Raw genomic sequence first — 15,048 nt, forward strand, 5'->3', positions numbered from 1 at the left:
CTGAAATGGTGGAAGTAATCTCTCTATCCCTGATTTCTTTTCCTCTTGAGATCTTCATGCGAGCTGCCCGATTGATGTTTTTGCAGAACTGCATTACGGCAAGCCATGGCTTATTGGAAGGAGAAAATTGGGCATACAACCACTGACTTGGGAATAGCTCCAGAGAGGCTGGAGTCTTATCAGAATGGAGATGTCAGAGCAACGGACCCGATGGAGAGGCTACAGTCAGTGAAAGGGTTCCTTGTTTCTTATCCCTTGGATTTCATGTCTCAAGAAGATCTGAGACCAGTATTCAATGAGAGTGAGTATTATGCATCTCCTCAGGTGTTCCATTGAGCTTATTACAACCACCTGTCTCGCTATGTACAATAGTTCTGTTTCGCCTCTGGTAAAATTTTGAGTAGAAACAATCCTGCTGCATGATGTATATATTCAAAGTAGAATCAAGCATGAGTTGGGTGTTATACGCCAACCGGCTGCGGGTTGAGTTCATTAATTGGTTGACCAGTGAAAATATACGTGAAATATCTTCTCCTTCCCTTCTCAGGAAGGTGATACAGGACACATTTTAGATCTTCCTACTCCTACCATTAGTTCATAAAGGCATACAATGGAGTGGGTTTTCATTGACATCACCCAATGTAGTTGTATCCACCACAATTAAAGGTCATTCAACCATCGTGTAATATTTCCCTTTTTTTTTTCCTCTTCAAAATTCTATCTATTGTAATTCTATTCAGTAGTTCCTCATTATTATAAAGTAAAGCTAATTCAATATTCACTTGTACAAAGGCTCAGCTTGGTCAATTTTTCTGTAATTTATTCTTTTTATCATTTTCCTTTTGAGGGAACCCTATAACTGCAGGCTTTTTTTCAACATTTGGTTGGATTACATAGTAAACTTCTTTGAGTTGGATGGCGGGGTTTTCTCCACGGAAATTTTGTGAATTTCCCTCTTAATGTTCTAATTTATGTTCCCCTGTACAAGCTTTTGGAAGACCTAGCAACCATAGGTTAACTGCTGAGATCTTGCCATCAGCTTCGTGGTGGAGCCCACAATGGCTTACACACCTGGCTAGATTAGTCAGTTTAAGGCGTTCAAGCTGGAGGACGTCAAGAGTTCAATACCCAAGGTAAATGTTTTTTCATAATGACCAAAGTAACAGACTCCCTGATATGCAAGGCTAAGGGGCAGAGAGGCTTGGCGATGGGTTATATGGCAGGTCGTCATTCTCTCTGGGGCCTCACCATATGATCCGGGGTTTCTCCTTGTTAAATATCAGAGAGTAAAACCAAGGGTGGGGTCTGCGTGGTTGGTAGGAGCTGTCGGTGCTCGTTTCATTGTAGTGGGACGTTGCAGGTTCAAAACCCAGTGGTACCTTGAATAATAACTGGTGGGGTCTGCCTAACCCGAGCTTGCCTTTCAAAAATAAAAATATCAAAGAGTAAAAGCGAGGGGGGGGGGGGGGGGGGTCTGTGGAGCTCCCTAGGCCAAGCCACTTTGGATATAGGTGACTTTGGCTGAGTTTCCAACAAAGGATGGCTGGATGCATCTTAAGAACCTGTGGCTGGGTTCTGTCTTGGATTTCTTCTGCTCGATTAGCCTCAGCTTGGTTGGTTTCGCCCCTTACTATTAGAACAGCTCGAATTATAGACCAGAAGTAGAATTAGTTTGAGTCGAACCTTGTCTAACGAGTCTTAATCATGGTCACAGATGTGGTAGGTATTTTCAATTTCTCAACGTGTTCACAAAATGTGAAAACCTTACTGCCTACTATTGTGATTTTAGTGTGATGTAGTCTGAGTTTTCATGTATTATATTTTAGATATTGTTTATTTCTTTTCACATATATCAGGATATTTTGGAATACAGGATCCATATTTTTAAGTTTTGAAGACCAATATTTTTAATCAATACATTACAATATACATACATGAAGGTGAATTATACCGAATAAAATCATTCATCTTTTCTTAATTAACCCTTCTTTTACTCATCTTTATTGATGCTTGTTTCATGATGACCAAACAATTGAATTTTTTAAATTAGAACCATTCTTGTTTTCTCCAACTATTTGAGACCTCAACATTCAGAACCACCCCGACTGTTATTCTTTGTAAACGATAGGGGACAGGTTTGGCATCTATGCCCCCCTGCCCTCCAAACAGTATGTGATTTTATAAGGTTTAAACTTGATAAAATCACGTTATGAATTATTTCATGCTTCTCAATCTAACCTCCCGAGAATCAAGCTTCCAACGTTTTAAAGAAATTTTGGGTATGTTGATTCAAGGAATTGGAATCTAGAACTGCTTAATTTCTGTTTGTGGCCAAAAGGTTTAGTAGGGTCATATTACAAATCTACTAAATTCCCTAAACCCAAAAATGTATCCATGTTTGTTCAAAATGTGAATCATATTATTCATTCTTATGGGAATGAGAATGAAAATCAAGATAGGCATTTTTTATGAAAAATGATCAGACAAATATGATGTGTTTTTTCAAATGCTCTTAAAATTTTGAAATTTGCCTGTTGTCTAAAATAGTAGATAGGTAGCTTTTTAGGACTTTTTTACCCTTCACACAAACGAACGTCATAAAGTTTGTGTGATATATCGTTCCGCCTATCGGTTAAAGAAAAACTTCACTTAAATATATATTCACACATTTTTTTATGTCTTCAATAAGCGCTTAAAAATTTATGTTATTTATGTGGTCTTTTGTATTGATCATAAATATCTTAGTAATGTCACATATTTTATACCGAAGCTGTGGAAAACTGTGTTAACATCCTTTATGCTTTCTTTAACCATCACTTAAATGTATATTCACCCTTAATTTTGTGCAGTCATTAAGTGTGCAAAAACAAGTTTTGTAAACCTCTTTATGATCGTAAAATAACTAAATAAAATCATATATTTTATATCAAAGTCATTGAAAACTGTGCAAACCTCCTTTCTTTCTCTTTTATGTGTAACCCTCACTTAAATGTATATTTACACCTTATTTTTTTGCGGTCTTCACAAAGCTCGCAAATATAACTTATGTGAACCATTTTTAATCGTAACTTTGCAAATAATATGATAAAATTATATATTTTATAATATTGCATGTCTAATTGTGCAGAGAGATGCAAATATATTTTATAAAAAGATCGCATACATATATCATTCATTTCATTTATTCAAAAATAAATTTGCTCATACTTATATATTCATTTCATTCATTCAAAAATGAACTTGTTTATATATATATATATATATATATATATATATATATATATATATTAATTTCATTCATTCAAAAATAGACATGTCACAAGCATTCAAAATACATAACTCAATATTAGAGGGTTTGATCTTTGGCTTCTTAATGCTATTCGGGTTATTGTTTTTGTCCAAAGACCTTTTCTTTTCTTGAGCAAATGATTGAGTCAAAATTGTCTCATACTTGTGAGCATGCAATTGTTCTTTCAAGAGTATATTTTCAATCAAACATAGCTCCACATCGCATTTTATGTTCGATCTTTGGCTTGTTAATGTTAGTTAGATTATTGTTTTTGTCTGCAGATACTCTCTTCTCTCGAATAAATGATTGAGGCAAAACTGTTTTGTCGGTATACTATCCATAACTAGGGCCTTCTCTTTTTTCTAGAGACCATTAACACCTCAACATCTTTACCTTTTATGTTCTTCAAAACCTTCTTAAGTGAAAGCAAACCTTAAAATACAAATCATCTTTTCGAAGTGCCACAATTAATGTGGTTCGAAGAAATTTGCATGTTAAAAATGTGCACGGATCACTGTCTATTTGCAAATGGCTTGAGAAAAAATTTACATATTTGGGAGAACCTTACCTATTTGTAAGGTGGGAAGTTTTGAAATTCTCGTATCCGTGAGGAACTTTAGATATTTAAGATGACATATATATATATATATATATATATATATATATATATATATATATATATATATATATATATATATATATATATGCGATCTTAATTTGATTATTTGCAAAGTTTCCAGGTTTGAGTTTGACGGGGTGTTTGCAAATAGGTAAACCTCGATGTCTGCAAAAGAATCTGCTAACCTCCTTTGCGACTAGGGGTGGCAATCAAGGTTGTTAAATGCGATGAGGCGAAGCGAGGCGTTGAGCCTGCGCTTCGCCTCTGAGGCGTACGCCTCAGGTACTGAGGCGTACTCCTCTCACAACTGGAATGGAAGTGAAGCGGTGGGAGGGGAGGCAGTAAGAGAAGGGCCACCCGCCCAGCTGGTACGGAAGCGAGGGATATGTCGGTCGTCCGGTGGTCGGAGAAGACTGAGCAGCAGCTGTAGCACAGCAACTCCGGTGGTCGGTGGTCACAACTGGTCGAAGGTTGATGAGGGGCGCATCACAGTAACGCCTCAGTACCTTGAGTGTGCGCCTCGCCTCTGAGGCGTACGCTTCAGGTACTGAGGCGTACGCCTCTCACAACACTGGTGGCAATCGTGTCGGGTTGGCGGGTCGACCCGACGGGTTGGCGGGTCAGCATACCTCAACCTGAACCCGACCCGTTTATTAAACGGGTCGGTTGTGGCAAACATGAACCCGACCCGTTTAATAAACGGGTAACCCGACACGACCCGCCAACCCATTTAATAAATGGGTTGGGTCGGGTAAACGGGTTCTCAGGTTCGTGGGTCGGGTTGATGGGTTGACGGGTCGGGTTGGCGGGTTGGGTTGGCGGGTTGACCCACCCGCCTAACCCGCTTATTAAACGGGTCAGCCGGGTTGGCGGGTTGGCATACCCCCAACCTGAACCCGACCTGTTTAATAAACGGGTTACGCGGGTCGACCCGTTTATTAAACGGGTTGGCTTAAGCCCAACCCGAACCCGCCTAAGAGGCGGGTTGGCGGGTCGTGTCAGAAATTGCCACCCCCCCCCTATTTGCGACAGACGACATGTCCCGCCAACTTAGTAAATTTTGCACATGCAATTGTTAAAAATGTACTTTGACAGTAGGCTATTTGCAAATTTTGGTAATATAAGGGTTTTGGCATATTATAGGGTTTTTTTGGAAAACCATCATTTTCAACTTGCAGTTAGCTCGCCCTGTCTGCGTTCCAACTTGCAAGACCCTCTCATCCATGAGAGTTCCCGGAACAATTTCAAGATTTTTATCGAGGTATGTGGGCCATTCTCTTCTATTTTTTGGGGTTTTCATCTTCAATGGTCCCTTTCTATGGTTTCAAATTCAGACGCTTTTTTCTCTCTATGTTAAATCGATGCCCGCGTTTGTTAGATCGTTCCGTATGTCAGATCCATGAAAAGAGATTCGATGATTTCTCGATTTTGGTTTGCTTATGTTTCATTAAATATCATGCTTCGGGATTGTTTTGTTTGAAGATCTTGTGTAAGCACATTTATGTTTAATCTTTCGTTTTTCTTAACCCATTCAGTTTCTCAGGTTTTCTCCCTCGCTTTCTTTGTCAAGTGTTTTTCGTACCTAATGCGATGGTGGTAGGATCTGCTTGCGTTTAGATAAATGAAAATCATTTGTTTTCTGGTTCTCTTCCCCAAAAAACCATGTTGGTTTTAAGCTTTTATATCAAATTTTTGTTGAGCTTTGTAGAATGCTCTCTTGTATGGATAAATTGCCTCCCAACTTCTTTGGGTTTGCATCTTCATTCTTCTTTGAATTACTTGGTTATAAGTTCTTGTGCGGTTTCATCGATTTTCCTTTGTGGATGTACTGCTTTTTCAACCCTTTGGTTGGTAGGCATGCCTGAGTTTTTCGGTGCGTAGTCGAGCTCGGTGGTTTTAATGGCGTCGCTTCCGATAAAGCATGGAATTCCGGTGGTGTTGCAAGAACTGGATTCTTCCTCACCGCTCTTCAAGCAGGGGTCCTCACTCCGGGTTACTGGCAAGTATGTGAATTTTGGATGGGTTTTTCATCATCTTTTCCATGGCAAGAACATAGCCAATTTGAATATTCTTTTTATAATCATGCTTGAATTGGGGCAATTGATCTCCACGGGTTTACACCATAGGGAAAACGACAGGCATAGCCAGCGCGACTAGGTCTCTGATCCCAGGGGTGGTTTTCCGTTCCTCGTGAAAAAATAATCATGGTTGAATTGGAAAAATGTGAATGGGCATGTCACTTTCTAGCTTGGTAATGTGACTTTGGAACGTGCTATGATCATTTGAAAGTTCCATTAGTTATTGACATCCATGAAGAAACAGCATTCAATTGTGTATTTACCTGGCATATTCATGGAAACTGTTGCTTTTAATGATGCACTCACTTTGTTGCTTCACCAAGATGCTTGTAATGTCCTCAACAAAAAGAAAAAAGAAAAGGATGCGTGTAGACTTTTGGTATAAACTTCATATCTTTAGTTGATGGGAAAATAGAAATTTTCGAAAGGGAATGAAGCCTGCACTATGCAAGTGCTGTTTGGGCATGCGGTGACTAGGCAAAAACAATATCCTTGGGATAGAAATTTCATGGAGTTCAAAACATAAAAAGATCAATTCCTTTTTCATCAATCACAAATGTTCAATAAGGACTAAGGAGCTATGCTTTCATGTTAAAACTTACTAAACCTAATCTATAACTTAAAGCTCATGATTGTTTTATCAGCCATGACATGATCTGTGGAATTAGAATCTAGACCTAAGGCCAGATTCAGCCGAATGTATCTGTACGGTTCAATCCAAGTGAACAGAGATGAACACTATTTTTATATTCATAGGGACTTGTTTCATTTTCTGCTGTTCAAAAGTTCAGAAAGATCTATGATTCTCCGATCATCACTGGCTTCTAGATTTAACCTCCTAAATTGTTTTTTTCTAAAGAACGTCTTATTTCTTTCTTTCTTTTTTCATTTCATCTTGTATCAGCTCTGCTAGAGCCTTCTAGTTCTTATGAGATCAAGAAGAACTGAACCAAAATACAAACAAAAGAAAAAAGTAATTAACTTTTTTAATTACTATGGGGATATTCAGGCTACATGAATACTCTGTGGAATCTGCAGTTGCAGTCATAGCTGATGGAAGTTTTAACTTTAAGGTAGACACCCAGCACCTGAGAGATATCAACTTCACAATTGGTTCCATTTATCAATTCATCGGCGAGCTACTGATCGAACCTGATGGCAATGTATGCATTTCTCCGCTCCAGGATTTGGTGCAGCTCAAATCCCACATAAATCCTTGTACTTAACTCTTTGATTTTTGTTTCAGGCCATCTTACAGGCAAGGGTTGGACGAAATGTGGACGGCATGGATCTTAATCTCTACCACCAATCTCTTGAGCTTAGAAAACAGTTTGTAGCTAATCACATGGCCCCTTCTGCAACTTAATTCCACTGATGCAGTGAAGTTGCTTGATCTTAAACTAGCTAGGAGATGATTTGATATCATGTACATGGCTGAAATAGATTATAAATATTGCAGTCCGGGGATATTTGGTTTCCTTAACTTTTCAATCTTGTGAGTGTCATTTGTGTTCTATGGAGAATTTTGCCCTTGCCCAATACACCATAACTTAAAAGAGATGTAAACCCTGTTTTTCTTTATTGAATCCTGACACTCGTTTGTAGTCTCACTTTGGCAGTTTGGTGATTGTATAGGTAATATGTTTCTAAGCTTGAGGAACCTGGTATATTGCCATGATGAAGTAATGCCGGCATAATCGAATCAAAAACCATTTTTTTTTATGAGTTGCTCTATTGTAAGGGTTGCCTCTCTGCTTGTCCCTTAAGACGTGTTTGACTCAAGGGACACCCAGGGGTGGGGACAGACCTGTCCCTGCCCAGGCGCTGTCACCTGTTTGGTACGTACGTGAAACAAAGCAGTCCAGGTGGGGACTGCTTTGCCCCCACCCAGGCATTTTATGACGGGTGCGTCCAGGACAAACACTAACGTCCTGCATTTTTATCTTTTTGAAAGGCAAGCTGGGGTTAGGCAGATCCCCCCACAAGTTAACACAACATACCATTGGATTTTGAACTTGCAGCGTCCCAACACATGGTGACGTGCACTAACATCTCCTACCAAACAAGCGGAGCCCGACTCCCCCCCTTGCCTTGCATGTCAAACGTGCCCTTACATTCTGTTTTTTTTATGACGAGGAACCCTCACTGAAGTGAGGGAAAACCCCGGGTGGGGCCCCACGACCACCCTGCCTTATGTGATCTACCTCTGAATTCTACTGACAAACCCTATAGCCAGCGAGATTTGATCGGGAGTCTTGAGCTCAAGACCTTCACAACTTTCCTGCTGGCCACCCAGACGACCTGCGGTGGTACGCCCTTAAATTCTTGCTATGAACGGTTGGAAAATAAACCGTTGAAATTGGGACTAATTGCTAGTTTATGATTCGATGGTATCCATTGATCAACAATGTAAGCTGGTAATTATGTACCAAATCATTCAACTTCTAGTTCTAAGATGGCTAGTGATGTGACGTCTTATACTAGATGGCTAAATGACCATGAATAGTTCCCAAGGGCTCTGCACATCTGGCTAGGTGGGTTGGCTTAAAAGCGTCCAAGGAGAAGGAGGTCACAAGTTAGATGTGCTGCTTCTTTTTTATTTATAATTAGAAGAAACTACACCCAGCACGAAAACCTGATCATGATGGTGCAGCCTGCTATACTTACGGCCGTCGTTCCGGCAATATAAAATTCTGAGGCTAGGACTCTTGCCCCCGGTACCTATGCAACACGTTGCTTATGTAGAGGGTTGATGCCCATGAGAATCGAACCTTGATTGCCCGTCTAGCAGCCAAGGCCCCCACCCAACTAGGCCAACCCCTCTTGGGGCAGAAATTTGTGTCCTGGTGTAAGTATTGCCAGGTGGGGGGAAGTGGGGTGGACCTTAGGGGTCTTATTGGCGGTGGTCTGCACTAGGGACGGCTGGATTCACATCCATCCGAAAATGGGAACTGTCTTTCAATTTTTTTCTCATATTCAAACTCTGGAAACCCGCTACCGGGTCTGCAGACTGTGGCTGGCCTGGCGGCATAAAACGCCAGGGCTGAGAACTGAGTTTTCACTTGGCTTCAGGAGACGGATTCTGCATAATCCATATCAGGAACTCAAGCAAAAAGCATGAAAGAATAAATATATTATTCTTTTTCAAAATTCCCACGATCATGTCATAGTCACAAATCCCATCGTCGAGATTTTCTCTGCGAATGGAAATCTAGTGATAATTTTCTTTCGAAAAAAAAGCTTGAAAAAACGTCAACATATTTAAATAATAAATATATATATATATATATCATGATAAGACCATAATATTTTCAAAACAGGCAATATTTTCAAACTGATTTTTTTTTGTCATCTCAACTTTGCAAAAGTGGTCGTTATCTGTGACTATGGATCCTTTCTGAATGTACACTGGTATCAGTCAGGTTGGGCAAAAGTTTCTTTCAAAATGCACATGAAATTCTAAGTGCATGTTTAACTCTGGACGGTGGGAGTTAGGGACTCTTCTCCTTTTCTTTCTGCCATTTATGATACGACAAATCACCTTTTCAAACTGTGAAAATATTGATGATTTGTGGTGAAGATGATAGTGGGTATCACCTAAGTATGAGAGCAGATCACGTGATCTGTCAAATCACTTTAGATCTGTCAATCACTTTTTTTGAAGTGATTTGACATCTTCACCGTCCATTGCCTCATCATACCATGCCAAATCATTTTCAACATTAGTGATAGATGATGGTGGTGCAAATGTCTACGCCACTTCAGTTCAAAACTTCAAAAATTAAAAAGCCAAGCAAAGAATGCCCCCAATTCACTGCCTCTTCTTGACAAACTATTATATTCTTCGTCGTATTCCATCAATCATAATCAGCATCCGATTAGGATCACTTGTTTTGCAGTATTCTTTTTTGGTTTAGTGTTTGAATGAATGCTGTTGTCTGTTGCAGATTCTCATAAATCCACGTCTTTGCAAGGACAAAGCAAAAGCAAAGTATGATTTCTATTAGAGTGTTGGATATAGTAAGATTTGTGATGTGAAGTATCGTAATTAATGCCTTCAATCGTGGAACTCCAAACATTAATCTAACACCACAGGATGTGATCACCGTGACTCGTTTGATACGTGCAAGATCTAACACCATGAATCCAGATGCTGATTGTCTGTCACAGCAACATAATTATTGATTCAAAAAGTTGGATCCTTTGTATGGACGTGGATGAATTCTGTCCACAAGAGGTCTGTTATACGTTTGGTTAGGAGGGTTTGTTGGATGAGAATTCAAATATGAAAACATGTGCTGTTTGGAAAAGGCTGAATTTGATGACATGGAATAGTCTTATATTTATGGTGTTTGAGTTTGTTGTGAGCTTTGTAACCCACATGTAAACTCTTACACTTGTTTCTCAAAACAAAAGGTTGGAATGACTACCACACGCACATGTGCGCCCGTTCGTCGTGCTGAGTCGGGTCGGTTCGAGTGTGGGTAATTGGCTCTTTAGGGCCATATCCAATAAAGACCAAAGTATCTTTTTGCTCAAAGTTTTTATGGATATTTGGATTCTTTAATGGGTTATGAGAAATGAAAATGGGTCACGACTCCTCGTAGTCCATGTCTGTCACGACTCCTCGTCTCTTCAGATTCCGTAACGAATCTCGACTCTTCGAAGTTTGTTAATTAGCCTCGATGCCTCGAATTCCGTAACGAGTTCCTTCTACGTTTCATAAACGTTCGTGCTGTCTGGATTTTGGTGTTATATGGAAACCGATATGCTTGCTCCCTGTTATTGTTTCGATCGTCTGTTAATCATGATGTTCATATTGTTATATTTCTTAATTTATATTATGATAATGATTGTGAAACTGTGTGATTTGAAAAACGATCCAACAGGGTTGGCTTAAGGCTTTCTTGTTGAAAGACATCTGTCAAGGCGGGTTGGCGTAGTGGGGTGGGGGCCTTAACTGCTAGAATGTTCGATTCTCATGGGTTTAGCTCATCTGCATACGCCAACGCATAGCATAAGTATGAGAGGTAGGGTTCTAGCATCCGAGTATTACGCTGTTGGCAAGACGACCGTAGGTATGGCAGGCTGAACCACCATAACTAGGTCTTCATACCGAGTGCAGTTTCTTTGGGTTATAAATCCAAAAAAAAAAAAAGTTTAAAAGCATCATGAGTTTAATATTACAATAAGGTCAAAACAATGAGGAGACTTGGACGATGGTAGGTAAAGAGGTACTTCTAAAAGTTTTGCACCAAGACACCAAAACAGGATCATGAATATGACACCTCTCAACAGTAGTTGAGATGTCCAAACCATAACAGTGGTTTCTTTTCTATTATTATTAGCAAGCTGGGGTTAGGAAGACCCCTACCAGAGATAATAATAGAAGAGAACAATTGCTAGGTTCTGTCCATCAACAAATAAGAGGAAAAGTTTGCCACCTCCTAGTAAAGAACTCTTTGTGTTGGCTCTGCTTGTGTGGTAGGAGCAGCTAGTGCACGTCACCTTGTGCCTTGTGTTGGGACGTTACAGGTTCAAAACCCAATGGTATAGTTGTATAACTGGTAGGGGTCCCACTAACCTCAGCTTGCCTATAAAAAAAAACTTTTTCCTTTTTTGCACATATGACCGTCAAGATGTGATTTACATGTTTAGTTTAATACAAATCAGTTTTTAAATCATATTTTTCAACATGAATGTCAGATTTTTTAGGGTTGAAGAATCAACACCTATAATATACCCAATTTTCGATCCTCAAAAAACCATATTTTCATGTTAAAAAAATAGAATACAAGGGTCAACTACTACTATTTTGAGTATGTTGAAACATCCATGGGATCAACCGACCTTCTCCTATATATCTCAAGTAGAGGGTTTGGAACTTCCTAGGGTAGCCAATATAAATAAATTATGTTTATTACATCCTACGATATCATTCACTCTGTCCACTTTTACATTGCAATGCTAAAGTGTGTTCAATTATATTTGGTAACATGTCGGCAACAAAAGTGCATGAAGGTATATTTGCCCTTCCAAACGGTCATTTTTCATAATATTTTGAGCAGATAAGCATCACCTAATGCTGGCCTGTTGGATGCAGACTGGTTTCTTGGCTTAGAAAGGATTTAAAAATCTAAGTTAGTGATTTCCTCCTAAGCAGTTGGGTGCATATTCCCCTTCTTCCTTTTTTTTTATTTTGCCATACCTAAAATTGATGAATGATGAGGTTAGTTGTTTACTTGACAATGTGGTTTGCGCGTTCATTTGGACCACATTAGTTGTAGTTAAGTTCTCAAAATATTAGTAAAGAAGAAGATGACGATCTTGATGATATAATTAGCTGGAAATTGCGTTGTTATTAAGCTAAGGCCAACATTGTTAATAGCGTAGGTAGCAAACCCCTCACCCCACCACTTAAAAAAACAAGAATTAGTACAGGTGTTCACATTATATGCAGCAGATTTACTAAAATCTTATGATAATATAGCAAGAAATTGCCTGAAAGTTTAAAATGGTTATTTCTCATGAGATTTTCAAAATATCGCAAGATTTATGAAAAAACATAAATACCATGATTTAAACGTGATATTTACTTTTTAAACGGCTATTTATCACAAAAAAAACATGTATTTTTATTTTTAAATAATTTTTATTCAGATTTTCTTATAAAAATAATTTATTTATTTATTTATTATTTATTGCCAAAAATGCAAGATTTATGGAATTGTTTTAATTTCTCTCAAGTTGTTAAAACAAAAAAGTGCCTATAAAAACGTTTGTCACCTGCCACACATTTTGGCATTTCTCGAGATGGGCCAAGAAATGTTGAGACGGGTTGCTGTCAGCGGCGCTGCATCATGCAACGTCGCTACATAAAAATGGCCTCTTATAGTGCAGTTTTTCTTTTCACTGAATAACAAGGTTGTTAAATGCGATGAGGCGAAGCGAGACGTTGAGCCTGCGCTTCGCCTCTGAGGCGTACGCCTCAGGTACTGAGGCGTACGCCTCTCACAACTGAAATGGAAGTGAAGCGGTGGGAGGGGAGGCAGTAAGAGAAGGACCACCCGCCTAGCTGTTACGGAAGCGAGGGATATGCCGGTCGTCCGGTGGTCGGAGAAGACTGAGCAGCAGCTGCAGCACAGCAACTCCGGTGGTCGGTGGTCACAACTGGTCGGAGGTTGATGAGGGGCGCATCACAGCAACGCCTCAGTACCTTGAGCTTGCGCCTCGCCTCTGAGGCGTACGCTTCAGGTACTGAGGCGTACGCCTCTCACAACACTGCTGAATAACATTTTGCATGCAACCAATGGGGGCTCCACTAGTCTGGTAGGAGCAGCTAGTGCAGGTCACTTTGTGTCACCTTGTGTTGGGACGTTGCTATGGATGGCAGTGGACTTGGGAACCCGTTTGGACTGGGGATGGAGGACATGAAATGGGGATGAAGGTTAAAATCAAAACCCATGCGGGATAGAGGCAGGGATGGACTTATACTTTCCCCCGCCCCACCTCACCCTCGCCTCATCCCCGATCTCCGTTAGTAAAATAACTAAAATGCATTTAGAGATGCTAGTGGACCGAAGAGAAACATGACTCTGCCCTGCCTCACCTCGTATGAACCGGGGATGGAGGACATGAAACGGAGATGGGGGTTAAAATCAAAACCCGTGCAGGGATCGAGGGCAGATGGGATGGGGGTGGAGACTAGGGATGGCAGTGGGGCGGGGCGGGGCAGGGGACAAGGTCTCCATCCCCGGCGGGGATGGATTTTAACCTCCACCCCCGCCTTCATCCCCGTTTCATGTCCTCCATCCCTGGTTCAAACGGGGATGAGGCGGGGCGGGGCAAGGATGAGGCGGGAAAAAGTGGTGGGGACGGGGATCAAGGCGGGGACGGGGCGGGGCGGGGCGGGGAAAAGGGTACGTCCATCCCCGCCTCCATCCCCGAACGGGGATGGATTTTAACCTTCGTCCCCGCCTCCATCCTCGTTTCATACCCTTCATCCCCGGTCCAAACGGGGCGAGGTGGGGCCCCGCTTTCCCCCGGTCCACTGCCATCCCTAGTGGAGACCTTGTCCCCCGCCCCCGCCCCGCCCCGCCCCGCCCCGCCCCGCCCCGGTTTCCTGTCATCCCTAGACGTTGCATGTTCAAAAAGCAATGGTATAGTTGTATAACTGGTAGGGATCTGCCTAACCCCAGCTAGACTTTCAAAAATCAAAATAACGTTTGGCATGCAATCTCTGCCGTGCACACAAAATCTCCAAAACTTGGAGAGAGTGAATTACTTGTTGATCGATGGCTTGAATGAAATGGCTGGATGGTTAAATCTTAATATCATAAGCAATGTTGTCAAAATCAATTCGGATTTGAATAGGTGCTTCACGCTGAATCTGTACTCTTGTGTTTTCAGCTTTATGATAATAATATTTACTGGATATTTGATTGTTTAGGCAATAAATGCATGTTTTAGAACTTAATCAGACCCTATAAGTCATCATTTATTTTATTTCTTTATTTTTATAAATTTCCTAGACCTTTTATGATTTTTTGAACTTTTTTAAAAATAAAAGGAATATTCAAAACAATTCAATTCCAGAAACCTGCTCTACAACATTGATCATAACTGAGGAGGCCAGTGTTCAAATCTCATGGGGGCTATCCCACAACATTACTTAAAAAGAATTATTTTTGCATTGATCGTGGCCCAGGATTATGAGCCGAGTGACGAATGTACCAGTAGACAGTCGTTTGGCTCCATGTGAAACATGACCAAGTTCATGATCGTCAACATTTTTAAGTACAAACCAACAGGAGCTCCGTGTGGTTGGTAGGAGATGTGAGTGCACCTCTCCTTGTGGTGGAACGTTGCAGGTTCAAACCCCAGTGGTACTTTGAATAATAACTGGTATTGAAAATCATGAAGTTGGACTGGTTGCTTGTGATGTCCTATAGGTATTTTACTTTACCGATCCATTATTCCGTTGTTGTTATTGGGTATTATTACTATTCACAATGTGACTGTTGGTTGTTTGCTTATGTGGATTTCACATGTGACTGTCGGTT

At 40.5% G+C, this 15,048-nt stretch overlaps 2 protein-coding genes across 5 annotated transcripts in view; both read left to right on the plus strand.

The window, feature by feature from the left end:
- Positions 1-9,998, plus strand: part of LOC149844260 (phospholipase D zeta 1-like) — a 136,568-nt gene extending 126,570 nt beyond the window's left edge. For 2 of the 3 annotated variants that reach the window (XM_090000457.1, XM_090000458.1), the window contains exon 20: positions 87-791. In XM_090000457.1, coding sequence (XP_089856583.1) covers positions 87-336 — 250 coding nt within the window. In that variant the 3' untranslated portion in view covers positions 337-791. Of the gene's footprint in view, positions 1-86; positions 792-9,933 lie in introns of those variants that run through there. The other variant, XM_090000456.1, reaches the window with a different exon arrangement.
- MDO1 (telomere-capping, CST complex subunit) lies at positions 180-7,668 on the plus strand. Of its 2 annotated transcripts, none has more exons than XM_090000461.1 (4): positions 180-301; positions 5,764-5,911; positions 6,996-7,149; positions 7,233-7,668. In XM_090000461.1, exons 2-4 carry the CDS (start codon positions 5,808-5,810, stop codon positions 7,350-7,352), a joined length of 378 nt encoding a protein of 125 aa, XP_089856587.1. In that variant the 5' UTR covers positions 180-301; positions 5,764-5,807; the 3' UTR covers positions 7,353-7,668. The 2 variants fall into 2 exon arrangements, with proteins under 2 accessions (XP_089856587.1, XP_089856586.1); XM_090000460.1 differs by lacking the exon at positions 180-301 and adding an exon at positions 5,085-5,169.
- Positions 9,999-15,048: the final 5,050 nt, after the last annotated feature.

Source organism: Nuphar pumila, chromosome 3, assembly GCF_984573655.1.
Source record: "Nuphar pumila chromosome 3, dmNupPumi1.hap1.1, whole genome shotgun sequence".
Lineage (NCBI taxonomy): Eukaryota > Viridiplantae > Streptophyta > Magnoliopsida > Nymphaeales > Nymphaeaceae > Nuphar > Nuphar pumila.

What these genes read in the sequence shown, in the direction of transcription:
- MDO1 (XM_090000461.1), top strand. Translation starts at nt 5,808, where the DNA reads ATGGCGTCGCTTCCGATAAAGCATGGAATTCCGGTGGTGTTGCAAGAA. An exon ending in TCACTCCGGGTTACTGGCAA is followed by an intron (nt 5,912 to 6,995) that starts GTATGTGAATTT and finishes GGGGATATTCAG; the next exon opens with GCTACATGAATACTCTGTGG. An exon ending in TGATCGAACCTGATGGCAAT is followed by an intron (nt 7,150 to 7,232) that starts GTATGCATTTCT and finishes TTTTTGTTTCAG; the next exon opens with GCCATCTTACAGGCAAGGGT.